Here is a 12,378-nt window from a genome sequence, read left to right as displayed (position 1 = left end):
GTGAGAAGTAGCAAAGCACCTGCAGCATTAGGCAGGTAGCAAACCTCCCTTACAGTCAAAACACAAGAACTTCTCCTGCAGCCCTTAGAAGACTGTGCCCAGGCCCAGCTCCCTCTGATGGTGTCCTGGAAATGTTCTGTGGCCTTTATCTGTGCATAGAAGAGGCTCCTCTGTTTTTCCTTTTCTGAATTTCACTTACCTTGGAAGTTAATACAGGAAAAGTTTTTGGGGTGACGATTGGGTCTCCCTGGTGCTGGTCCCTCAGAACTCGCTTTTCCCTCCCACTCTCTTACTTCAGGTCTCCAACCAGGCAACTGTATGTCTCACCAGGCCTCTACCAGGCTGTGTCATCTACTGGGAAGAAGCCTCCCTGGCACCCTCCCCTCACCCCATGGGCTCTTCTTCAGCCTGTAGATTTCTGCTTTTATGTTACCTGCTTCCAGGAATCCCTTCTCACTGCCCTGCCCCTCCCGATGTCAGTCAGGTGCGCCCGCCCTGTGTCTGCCCTGCGTGTGTCTTATCCCTCCCCCAGTGTTCATCTCACTGAAGTCTAATTGCTTGTCAGTCTTCCTTCCTGGTCTGCATGCTCCATGAAGGCAGGCTGGGGTCTGCCTTGCCCACCACCATACCCCCAGCGTCTAGCACACAGTGCTGGACACATAGTAGGCACTCAGCACATACATTGACTGAATGGGTGGAGGCATTCCGTTGGATGGGTGGATGACTAGATGAGTGAAACACGTGCTATGAGCCGGTGGGTACCGCCACAGAATTGTGCATGCCAACTATATTCACCTCCATGGCATTTAGTAACACGTGTTTATTGCTCATGCTGCTGGAGTTATCTGGAGGTCAGCTAGGCAGCTCTGTTGATCTTGGCTGGGCTCATGCACATGTCCGGGGTGGGTTGTTTTTGGCTGGGCTGACACAGGCAACTAGGGCAACACAACTGCACTCCTTGTGCCTTTCCCTCCCACAGGCTAGCCTGGGCATGTGCTCCCAGTGATGGCTGGGGTGTAGGAGTGAGTGGAAACACTCAAGGTCTCTGGAGCCCAGGCCAGAATGGGCATACCACATCCTCTTGGCCAGAAGAAGTCATAGGCCTGCCCAGGTTCAAGGGATGGGGGAACTAGATTTCATGAGAGGAACTGTCAAGTCACGAGGCAAAGACTGTGGGTATAGGAGAGACTGAGAAAGTGGGGCTATTCAGGCTATTAATCTGTCACACTGGGCATCCAAAATCATAGTTCACAGCTAATGGGGGCCTCGGGGAAGCCACACATGTCAGACAGACTTAGGTGCTTCACTTTCCTCACCTGGAAAATGGAGTAATGATATCTACCCTGCCCATCTCACGTGATGACAAGGAATTTGTTCATTCTCTCATTGGCCTGCACACAGAGTTTGGGAAGGATGGTCAACTGTGAAGTGCCGTGCTGTGGGAAGAAGGGTGACTTCTCCATAGGCACCAGCCCTGCAGAACTGGTGTGGAGTGTAGGGTACCGGATAGGGGATGGTGAGACCAGGAACTAGCCTGCTGGCCTCACCCCTAGGCTATGGACATCTCAGGTCCTCCCTTGTACACAGAGGCCATGTGGGGTCTAATGGATAATGGATGTAAACGGGTTTTGGAAAGCTTGAAGTGTTTTGCGGTTGAAAGGTACTTTTAGACAGAGGACCACCTTTGCCAGAGTAGCTAGTAGACAAGTCTGGCTTTAGTCCACAGCCCTGCCTCTCTCTCCCCAGGAGATGAGATGGCTGGGAGCAAATTATTCTATAAAGGTGTTTCTGTAGCTCAAGGCAGCGGCGAGGAGACTCGAAACTTACCAGGTCTTTTTTCTCACAAACACTGGGAAGTGCTGTCTGCAGAGTTGTTGGTGACTGTGCCTTGGGCTCTTCCGCCTGTTACCTGCCCCGGGAGAGAAGGGCTAGGGCTGGTGTTTTTCCAGGGGCAGTTTCTTTCTCCAGTCCTGCTTGGTCATTTCCTTGGGATAAAGTCGAGTTTCTGGAGAAGCAGGCATCTCCTCCTCCCCACCGCCTTAAGTTTAGGGTCCTTGGTGATTAGCAGCAGCTCTGAAATGCTAATGAGAGGCTTGCTGGGGCCCTTGAGCTAAACTTGATCCGTGGGCATTTCTCCCACTCACTGGCTTTGGAGGAAAACACCCATCAAAACAACAGCCCCTCTCTGGCTCTGGAGACAGTCGTGGGGGTGGAAGGTGGGGCTTGAGGCCTTTCATTCCTGAACTCAGAAAAAGGGGGGGGGGTTGAAAGCTGGGTCTTGCAGGATGGGAGGGAGAGGCCAGAGAATAATTAATAAGGTAATAAATTCTCAGGGTCTAGGCGCCCATCTGAGCTGTGCAGACTCTGGCTCGCACCGTGTCATCTGTGCCTGTGGCCCAGGCGCGGGCTGCATTCCTTTCTCCCCGAGGCTTCCCATCTCTCCAAAGGCCGTCATCTGGCTGGCCCTGTGGAAACACCTGGCTCAAAGTGCGTCCAATTTCTGCAGCGCAAAAGGAAGCGCGTGAATGTTCTTTGCTGACAGCACATTGTTATTTTTCTTTTCTCTCTCTCATGAATCACTGTGCCTGGAATCTTCCCTGGAAGCCTTCATTGAGCCAAAAATTCGGTCCCCAGTCCTGGGGACTCCGATGCATTGGTGAGCAGCCATCCAAGGCAGCTGACGTTGTGGGTGGGGTGGGAAGGATGAGCCTTACTGGGCTCAGGTTCTGGCTGGTGGCACATGCTGGCTGAGGGGATTTGGGGAGCTTATCAAGTGAGCCTCATTCTCCTCCTCAGTCTCCTTGTCCATGAGCTCCTCTGGGTTTGGGGTCAACATTACACAAGATCAGGTGTGTGAAATAGCCTCGCAGAGATGGGTTTGGAATCTGACTGAAGACCGATCCACACTAAAGGGCCCTGATCCCTCATCTCACTTCTCTGGTGGCTGTGGTAATCCTATGTTCATGTCCGCTACAGAAGGGGACATCCAGGCAGGGAGGGGCCCAGCAGTTCCAGGTTTCACAGCGTCTCACATGTGCCATGAACAAACCTGTGGGGCTGTAGCTGACGTCTGCTTCCCGACAGGTGCCAAGAGCGGAGCATCACTCCCCATCACAACCTGCTGGGGATGCCCTTGTGGGATTACCATTCTTGTTCCAAGACCTGGTCCTGTGCTCTCCGAACTACATTCCCTCAGGCACCAGAGTTCTCGAGGGCCTGTGTTACCTCAGGGCCACCCTCAGTCTAAGACCAAGTATGGGAGAAGTCCTTCCCTCCAACTCTGCCACGCTTTGTCATGAAACCTCACAGTGTTTCCCATGGCACATCTGAGTTGGGGCTTGAAGTATGAGTAGGAGTTCATACTAGTAGGGTAAGGGGTAACTGTGACACTTGTATTTTACTTAGAAGCTACCCTTTCTCCCACACTGATGCCCTCTTTCTAGGTTAATGAAATCAGTGCCGCAGACCAATGCTGGGGTGCCTGCCCTATACCTGTCTTTGAGGCGTGGGCTGGAACTCCATGCATTGTATCAGCAGCCGCCGCACACCACATCTTTATCCCCACCACCTGCTGGTGCAGCGGGACTCTGAGCTACACACTGTAAGGGAAAGGCTGTGCATGACCTCTACTACTAGAAGCTCTACATTTGAAACTGGCCTTGTGGCACCACATCCACAGAGCTCTTATAAAAGTTTACAAACCAGGATTTGCCAGTCAGCATGTGACATGCCTACTTTATAGAAGGAATTTAATAAATATCTTCCGGTTGATTCTCCCTGTCCCTGACTGTGGTCTCGCAGTGGCTTCCCGACTGGTCTCCTTCTCTCCCGGCTCCTCTAGCAATCATTCACTGTCTGCCATGCTACTACTGGGTTTTTCTGTAACCTTGATTGTGGGGTATAAAGTATGAGGCACTGAATGTGGCCTTCTGGGTTCTTCACTATCTGGCTCCAAGAAACCCCTTCTGCCGGAGCTTCTCCTACCTCCTGCTAAACCTCAGCTTCTAGCCTCATCAGACCCTTTGCCAGTGCTTGAACAGTCTGTTCACTTGGAGAGCTTGGGGACTTTGCCTTCTCACTTATCACATATCACATCACTTATCACTCACCTCTCACGTAATCCCTGTTCTAAGCCAAAGTGTGGGAGAAACCCTCATGATGGGGCCTTTTCTATTGTCCCCTAAGCTGGTGAACTCCTATTCACTTTCCAAGGCCAGGCTAAGGGAAGCCTCTCTGACCACTTTGGCTCCTGCCATCTCCTCTGCAGAGATCCCTGCTTCCTTCTCAGTGTGCCCATAAGCAATTTTGTGCATAGTTGTTTTAGCTCACTGTGATGTGATTATTTTGTCTGTGTTGGTCTCTGCTGAATTCCTCAAGGGCAGGTCCTCTGTCATCTCTGTAGATATGTCCTCCTGTCCTTGCACTGAGCCTGGCAGATGCTAATGAATCTTGAGTGAATGTGGAAATGAGCGAATATAGAAACAGAAAGTTAAATAGGAATTGGGTCATCCATGTCTGAGGAGGAAGGGGGAATTCTGAGTACTGGAGTAAAACATAAAGTTAATATGATGAGATTGAGAGGAGAGAAAGTGTGAGATTTCCAGGTCTAGGTAGAAATAAGAGAATTTTTGTCTCCCTCCTGGGCATTTGAAAAGAATTGCCAGAGTTAAAGATAAAGCTATTAATTTAGAGGAAAAAGAAAGAAAGAATACAGGGGCATGGATAAAAATGATCTTTCAGATTTAAAAATTTATAATGCATATGCAACATTTATTGAATTCTCTGGCAGTGTGCCAAGCACTTTTGCATGCATAATCTCATCTAATGCTTTTAGCAACACAGTAAGGTAGTTACTCAATGTCTCCAAACCTGAGACCTGAAGATAGATAAGAGCTAGATGGGATAGGATGGAGAAATGGAGAGAAGAGAAGGGCATTTCAGGCAGAAGCAAGGGCAAGTGCAAAGGCCCTGAGGCAAGAAAGAATTTGGTATGTTCAAGCAGCAGAGAGAAGGCTGGAGAACTGGAAGATAGTGAGTAAGGGGCAAATGGAACGAGCTAAGGCAGTGGAGGGGTAGAGGCCAGACACAGAATCTCATAAGCCACATGAAGGTGGAGAATAGGGAGGACAAAAACGTGATGGTGATGGTATGAATTAGGTTTTCACTTTCCAAAGAAGAATTGATCTGAAAATATTGGGAGGGAGGCAATAGTAATATGGGGGCTCGTTTCGGGGGCTCTTGTGCTTGTCCAGCTCAGAGGTGATGGGGACTTTAACTAGGGTGGTGGTAGTGGAGATAGAGATAAATAGATAAATTCAGAAATGTTAAGGGCAGTAGAATGGATAGGATTTGGTGATGGATGGAGGCATGGGGGTAAGCAAGAGGTGAGGAATGACTAGATATTAGCTCGAGCATGTAGGGAAATGGAGGGGGCATTTCCTCACATAGGGAATATTCAGGGAGGGGGTGAGTTTCAGGGTGGAATGAGGGGCAGCTCATGAGCACAGGGGTATATGGAACGTTCTGGGAGGAAATGCTGGCTTTGATGGTCACTTAAGTCCCTAGAATTTCGGAAAGTAGGACCAGTACTAGACTGTCACCATCCATATGAGGTACCTGTAGGTCTGTGATGTCTCTTTCCTGCGGGGCAGTGGTACATGAGAGCTTCTCATGATCATGGTTTGGCCTTGTGCCCCTTGACCATTCAAAGACAGATACTGAAAAGGAATGAGCATCACTGGCATTTGTCTCTGCTTGTTGATATTTTATGTTTCCTACCATAAAGTACTCTCAAGATCCAAAAGCCTCAGTCCTGGAAACTGGAATGCAAAATAAAATGACATTTTATCCGTTCCTCTCCCCGATAAACCAGCCCACAGAATCCTCCCTTCATTCAGTAGGGAGAATGGTGAGTGAGACTTTGGAAGTTAGACTCTTACTGTTGTGTTCTTGCTGGAGCAGACTGCATTGGGCAGCTCAGCTCAGTGCCAAGGAGAAATTACCAGAGGCGAAGTGGGGAGGGAGGGGGGGAGGTGGGGATTGAAACTCATTTCCACGTGGTCAGTGCAGGTGGTGGCCACCTTGGCTGTGAGATGCCTTTTATGGGACTTTTGAGCATATAACCTGATTTAGGCCCAAACAGGACACAGCAGTGTGTTACAGTAAGAAATTGCCCTCTTGTTCGACGTATAATAAAACTCTTCATGCCGAAACTGACCTCAATCTTATGACCCCACTTTCTGTGGAATTTGAGGCCCAGAACTTGGTTCCTAGTAGGACCACAAAAGCAACCCGTTGACCGACTGACCTAGAGTAGTGAAGCTCTTTGCCCGAAGTCTCACAAAGAGTTATCATCCGAACAGGGAGCAGAAAGAACCCACTACACTGCTGCCAAGTGGCAAGCTCATAAACACGAGGTGTTTTTCCCCTTCGGTAATAAGACTCAAGACATGAAATACGAGCTTGGCAAAGAGTTCCATATTGCGTTAAGAGGACAAATAGATTTATATTGGGGCGGTAAGTGCTTGCACTGAGCCCAAGTGCGAATGACTGGTTTCTAGCCTGACCGTGGAAATTTGCTGCTGCGTTGGAAGGTACATCTGCTAAGGGAGCTGCAACCTTTTCCTTTTTCTTTGGCTGATCTTGTGTCTCTGTTACAGTCAGTGGGCACACAAGCAACATTTTTTTTTTTTACTAATTGACAGGTAACAGAGTCTTATAAAGGAATAATAATTATACTGTGAAGAAGAATCACACCCGTTTGTATAATTTTTTACTGTTTGCAAAAATCTTTCATGTGTGTGTGTATTTCTTAATTTGATTTTACCACAATTCAGAGGTGAGTATCATTAATCCCAGTTCATGGATGACGTTAATACCTTGAGGCAGAGCTGGAAGTGACCCAGAACTTACTTTCTAAAGTCCATGTTTGGGTCTGAAATAACCTGACGAGACCATAGCATGTATGTACACCAGCATGACCTTCATTCAGGCTTGTGGCCCATTATTAAGCCACTAGGCAGCTATAATGACTTTTATTTTTTTTTCTGGGGCTTTTCCTGGAAGTTTTCTGGACTTAGCATTTGAGAAGGTACTCGATTTCCTTTCTTTACCTTTTGCTGCGCTCATCTATTCTCAGAGGCATGGAGGGTCACCTTCCAAGAGTTTCTCTTGGAAGTTCACTGACTGACTCCAAGAATTGATAGCAGTGATTGTAAGGACTTTGCCTGATGTGCACTGTAAAAATGAAACTCCTTCAAATAGTCAGGCCCCACTCACTGACCTCCTTGCACATTTAATCTCTGCCCCTGTTATGGAATGGACAAAGATTCCCTTAGAAAACTTTTGCAGAGTTTTACAGAGGTTAAAAAGAAAATGCACACACACACGCATACATGCCTGAAATCAGACCCTTGTGTTCAGACCCTTCTTGTTTCTCCTTCGCTCCTTTACAAAAATCAATTGGCAAGAATTTGCAAAGTTGCCAGGATGAGGTAATGGGCAATAACTCACGTGGCTTTCAGAAACATAAATCACTCAGCCTGATGTAGTGCCTTTCCATTCCCGTGGCAAGGCTTCATGAGCAGTTGCTGTTATGTGCATAAAATATTTGGGCTTCACTGTGGCCTTGGATATTCTTCCATGTGGCATTCTCATCAGAAGGTCAGGGAAATCCATCCTGTATCCCATTACTGTCAGGTGCACGCACACATGGCCGGAGGCACCTTCTCAGTGAAGATTAGCAGCTCTTGCCTGGGCTGGCCATTTCAGCATGAGTTAATGGGGTCAAGGTGGGGACAGTGGTGGCAGAGGGGAGGCTGCCATGCTCTGGGTTTGAATCCAGCAGGGCTGGCATTGGTCAATGTGACATATTCTGAGAAGGTTTTCCGGAGTCAAAAACTGGAGGTTTATAGATGTTTTTTGTTTAGCAAACACAGCATTAGTATAAAAGGGTAAATTTGAATATATTTGATCAGATCTGTGCTCTCTGTACTGTTTTACACTGGGTCCCTAATCACATTTTTTGTCACCTCCCTGACAACCTCTGGGGATATTTAAGATTGTCCCCGCTAGAGGAGATGTCACTCTGCAAGACCACTCCCCCCCCACAATGGCCTTCCCAGGGCCAACAGATATTATTTTAAAAAACATACTGTTTCTCCCAATATTAGAGGTGTAATGCCTATTTTGTAGAAGATTTGAAGAATACAGAAGCAGCACTGGGGCTCCTGGGTGGCTCAGTCAGTGAAGCATCTGAATCTTGATTTCAGCTTAAGTCATGATCTCAGGGTTGTGAGATGGAGCCCCATGTTGGGCTATGTGCTGAGTGCAGATCCTGTTTAAGAGTCTCTTTCTTTCCATCTCCCTCTGCCCCTCCCCATTTTCTCCCTCCCTCCCTTCCTCTCCTTAAAAAAAAAGAAAAAAAGCCACCAGAAAGAATATAGAAGAAGCACAGTGATTAGCCTAGGAGTTGGCAACCTATAGCACACTATAGGGCCAGAAAAAACCCATCACCTGCTATTGTACATAAAGTTTTATTGAAACACAGCCACGTGCTTTCATTTCCTAGTGTCTGTGATTCCTCTTTTGCCACAAGGGCAGAGCTGAGTAGTTGCAACGGAAATTAAATGACCTGCAAAGCCTAAAGTATTTACCATCCAGCCTCTTACAAAAAAGTTTGCCAAGCCATGGCTTAGTTCCTAGGTGCTCAATAAATATCTACTGAAGAAATGAAAAGATCTGTGATCCCACCACCCAGAGAGAACCACAGTTAACGTTTTGGTATATAATATTTAGTCTTTGTGTATAAATAGTTATAATTACATTTTGGGAGGACTAAACTATACATCCTATTTTTGTAACCCACTTTTGTTATTTAACATATTTTAGGTGCATTTTTTCAAGGTCGTTATTGTTATGCAACATGGTTTCTAAACTGCATGAGAGTTGCGTGGACGTGCCAGGAAACTTAAACGATACCTTATTGCTGGGTTTTATTGTGTCCAGGTTTTCACTTTTACAAACAATGTGATAAATACCTTTGCACATACATTTTTTTGCACATGCCTCTGATCCCACAAGGGGAATGATTCCATCTCATTTTGCTAATTATTTTTTCACCTAAGTATGGCTTATCCTCCCAGCACACTGGGAATTGAGAGTAAGGATCCTACTGTATACTTCTTTTCATTGTGCCTCCTCCTGCCCTCTAACATACACGTAGAAGGCAACCAGTAAATGCTTCTGAGTGTGTACGACACAGTGTCTTCCTCTCCCTCCGTGCTTGTACAGATCCTGCGATCCAACTCTCCTCCTTCATAAGGTCCCTCCTTCTGACTTGCTATATCATTCATTGCTTAGACCATATCCTGCCTTTCTTTAGAGCTTTCAAAGTGGTGTGATGTATGTTGTATCAGTTTCCTATGGCTGCTGTAACAAGTGACTTAATCTAGCACTCATTAATTCTCTCACCGTTCTAGAAGCCACAATTCTGAAGTCAGAATTCTGTTTCACTGGGCAAAAATTAAGATGTTGGTAGAACCCCAAGTACTCCTTCTAGAGACTTGAGGGGAGAGCCGTGCTTTGCCTCTTCCTGCTTCTGGTGGCTGCTGGCATTCCCTGGCCCATAGCGACATCATTCCAGTCTCTGTGGTCACGTTGCCTTTCCCTCTTCTGTCTGTGCCAATCTCCTACATTCTCTCCCCAAAAGGACACTTGTGATTGTAGTTAGGGCCCACCTAGATAATCCAGGATCATCTCTTCATCTCGAGATCCTTAATTTAATCACCTCTGCACAGTCTTCTTTGGCCTTCTAAGGTAACATTCAATTTCTAGGGATTAGGAGCCAAATATCTTTTGGGGATCATCGTTCAGCCTACCACATATGTCACTTCATTTGACTGGTTAATTGTTTCTTGTAAAAATATTTGTGAGGAACCAACGTGATGGGCAGGCACTCACACTGTGCTAGCTGCCTTGCATCACAACAGGAGAGAAGGGATTTGTGTAGGAAGAACTGTAATCAGGAGAGCTGAGCACTGGCCAGGCAGCTGGGAGACCCAGGTTCTGGTACCACATTGGGTGAGGCTCTCAGTTCTTTGACTCCTCTGTGAATTAAGGGATTGGACTAACCGCCATTTTTCTGAAGTGAGAACAGAACACCACTGTTGTTATATATGTGGGATGATTTTGGGTGTCCACTGGGACAATACTAAATAGCAACGACTCACAGAAATAAACCTTTCTTTTTTTTTTTCATTCTTTTCTTCATTCTTATCTTTTTTTTTTTTTGGCCATTATAAAAGTTTATTTAACAAAAAAGCTCAATATGAAAATGCACACGATCTGATTTTTATATTGTAGTAAAACAGGTACTATGGAGAGGGGACATGTGGAAGCAGTTGATTCTTCTGATGAACAAACACATCCATTGTTTATACTCGTTCTAAGGCTTCTAACATGATGATACTATTTCCTCGTATTATCACCATTCCAATATTGTTCTGTTGCCCACTAGTTGCCATTTCCACACATTCATCTATCACAAGATTCATAAATGGATCGAACCCCCACAATATTCCTTGAACATGTCTGCCACCATTTAATTTCAATGATAATTTCTTGTCCATAAATTTTTTCAGCTTGGGAGGGTGAGCTTTGCTCATGGTGTCTACTCGGCAAGCTCAAAGATGCCTCCCATTCTTATCTTTTTAATTCTCCTTCAACCCTTCTGATTACTTTAAGGAGAGAAGTCTCCATGAGTTGCTAACATGCCTTCCACACTTCTTTGAATACTTGCCGAACTCCTTTTATCAAAAGAAAGCAGGTCTCAGGTAACAGAAACTAGGTAGAATTTAATAACATTATTTTGTGTCCATTGTATTTATTTTTCAAATACCTCCCATTAATGATGAGTGACTCAGGTTTTTCTATTGATGGCCGTACTGTAAAGTATCCCAGGTAAAAAGTGAAGTGATTTAAAGAAATATGTTGAGTCAATACAGGGTGGATGGTTTCTAGAGAGAACACATTGTAAAGATGGCTCTCAATGTTTGGGAAACACTTGGATGTTTCCAGGCTGGCCCCCAGCTCTTTGACTTCTATTTTAGTTCTATAAGCAGGGTAGGATTGAAAACAAAAAGAAGCATCCTCAGTCCGAGGACGCAGCTGGAGATTCAGCATTAATGAATCCTGATTTCTTCTCATTTAAATGCATCTGATCCTTCAGGGACCATTGAGCAGCAAAGCCGCGAATATTAATCTCGTGTTGAAATTGATCACGGCCCACTTTAACTCCGAGCTTCTGGTAGGAGGAGGCGTGGCCTTGTTCTGACCATTCTTTGCATTTTGCTGAACATCTGGAAGGCGGGGAGGCAACTTCTGTTTGACTTCTTCATGAGAGGGAATGGCTATTAGTTAGACATGGCACAGATGCTGTGGGGAAGCCTCTCTCCCACCTACTCTCCTGTCTGGTTTCTGAGGAAGAAACTGGTTTGGTAATCCAGGTGAAGGCGGTCAGGAAGCTTCAGAGCTGGGTTTCTGCCTTTGGACCACAGTGGGAAGTGGAATCTCCTATTTCCCATTTCTTCAGTCATTGATATCCCTCATGCCAGTTCCCTGGTGTGTTTGGAACCATATTGTTTCCTCTTACTTACAGGAAGATTTTGCTGGTTGACAACATTATCATCACCATTATTAAATAACTATTAGTTTTTCAAAACATTAGCCCATGTACTATGCTTCCTTTTGGGGGGAGGGTGTGGTGGTAAGAGGAAGAGGGGGAAACACCAGTCATTTCACCCAGTTTTTGTGTTCTCTCAACCCTCCAAGAATGCTGGAAGCAGATGTAATTTGCTTCAAGGAAGCCTCAGGAGTTGGATGCATTTTGATTATCTGGGCTAAGCCTGGCTTACGCTTCTCTGAGGAATAGTAGATGGCTGAAGACAGTATAAGAATTTGGCTGACTTGGTATACAGTAGGTATGGCAAGCGCTCAGGAGGCATCCTTAGCAAGTGGTATAGATTTGGAGCCAAAAGACTCCTTAATGTCTAGGTGAAATTGGGCATGTCACTGTACTTCTCTGTGCCTTAGTAAGCTCCTCTGCAAAATCAGGGAATAGTAGTAGTTCCTCGCAAGGCTGTAGCACAATATTCGCTGCTTGCTGCTTTGCCTGAATAAGGAGACACTTCATGGGAAGCACTTAGCACAATAATTATCTACTGTTATTTCCTCCATTTTACAGATGGTAAAGTCAAGGCTCAGAGAGGTTACTGACTTGCTGAAGGTCACACAGCTAGCAAGCTTCAAGGCTAGTCTCTGAACTTAGCAAGTCTGATCCCAGATCCAGCTCTGGGCAATGTACTACCCAGCTCCCACCTG

General features: G+C 46.1%; 2 protein-coding genes across 7 annotated transcripts in view; one reads left to right on the top strand and one right to left on the bottom strand.

Annotated features, from left to right (window-relative positions):
- Positions 1 to 12,378, top strand: part of SRGAP3 (SLIT-ROBO Rho GTPase activating protein 3) — a 252,499-nt gene that overhangs the window by 98,698 nt on the left and 141,423 nt on the right. The gene's annotated exons all lie outside the window — the stretch shown is intronic.
- Positions 10,278 to 10,690, bottom strand: LOC123387232 (small nuclear ribonucleoprotein G-like). The gene has a single exon (XM_045063272.1). The coding sequence runs from the start codon at positions 10,662 to 10,664 to the stop codon at positions 10,434 to 10,436; it is 231 nt and encodes a 76-aa protein (XP_044919207.1). The 5' UTR covers positions 10,665 to 10,690; the 3' UTR covers positions 10,278 to 10,433.

The sequence above is a fragment of the Mustela putorius genome, unplaced genomic scaffold, assembly GCF_011764305.1.
Source record: "Mustela putorius furo isolate JIRA1106 unplaced genomic scaffold, ASM1176430v1.1 tig00003850_pilon_pilon_pilon, whole genome shotgun sequence".
NCBI classification, from domain to species: domain Eukaryota; kingdom Metazoa; phylum Chordata; class Mammalia; order Carnivora; family Mustelidae; genus Mustela; species Mustela putorius.
The sequence above is the reverse complement of the archived record's forward strand: the minus strand, read 5'-3'. Positions and strand labels throughout refer to the sequence as shown.

Coding starts and splice junctions, on each gene's coding strand:
- LOC123387232 (XM_045063272.1), bottom strand. CDS start 10,664: ATGAGCAAAGCTCACCCTCCCAAGCTGAAAAAATTTATGGACAAGAAA.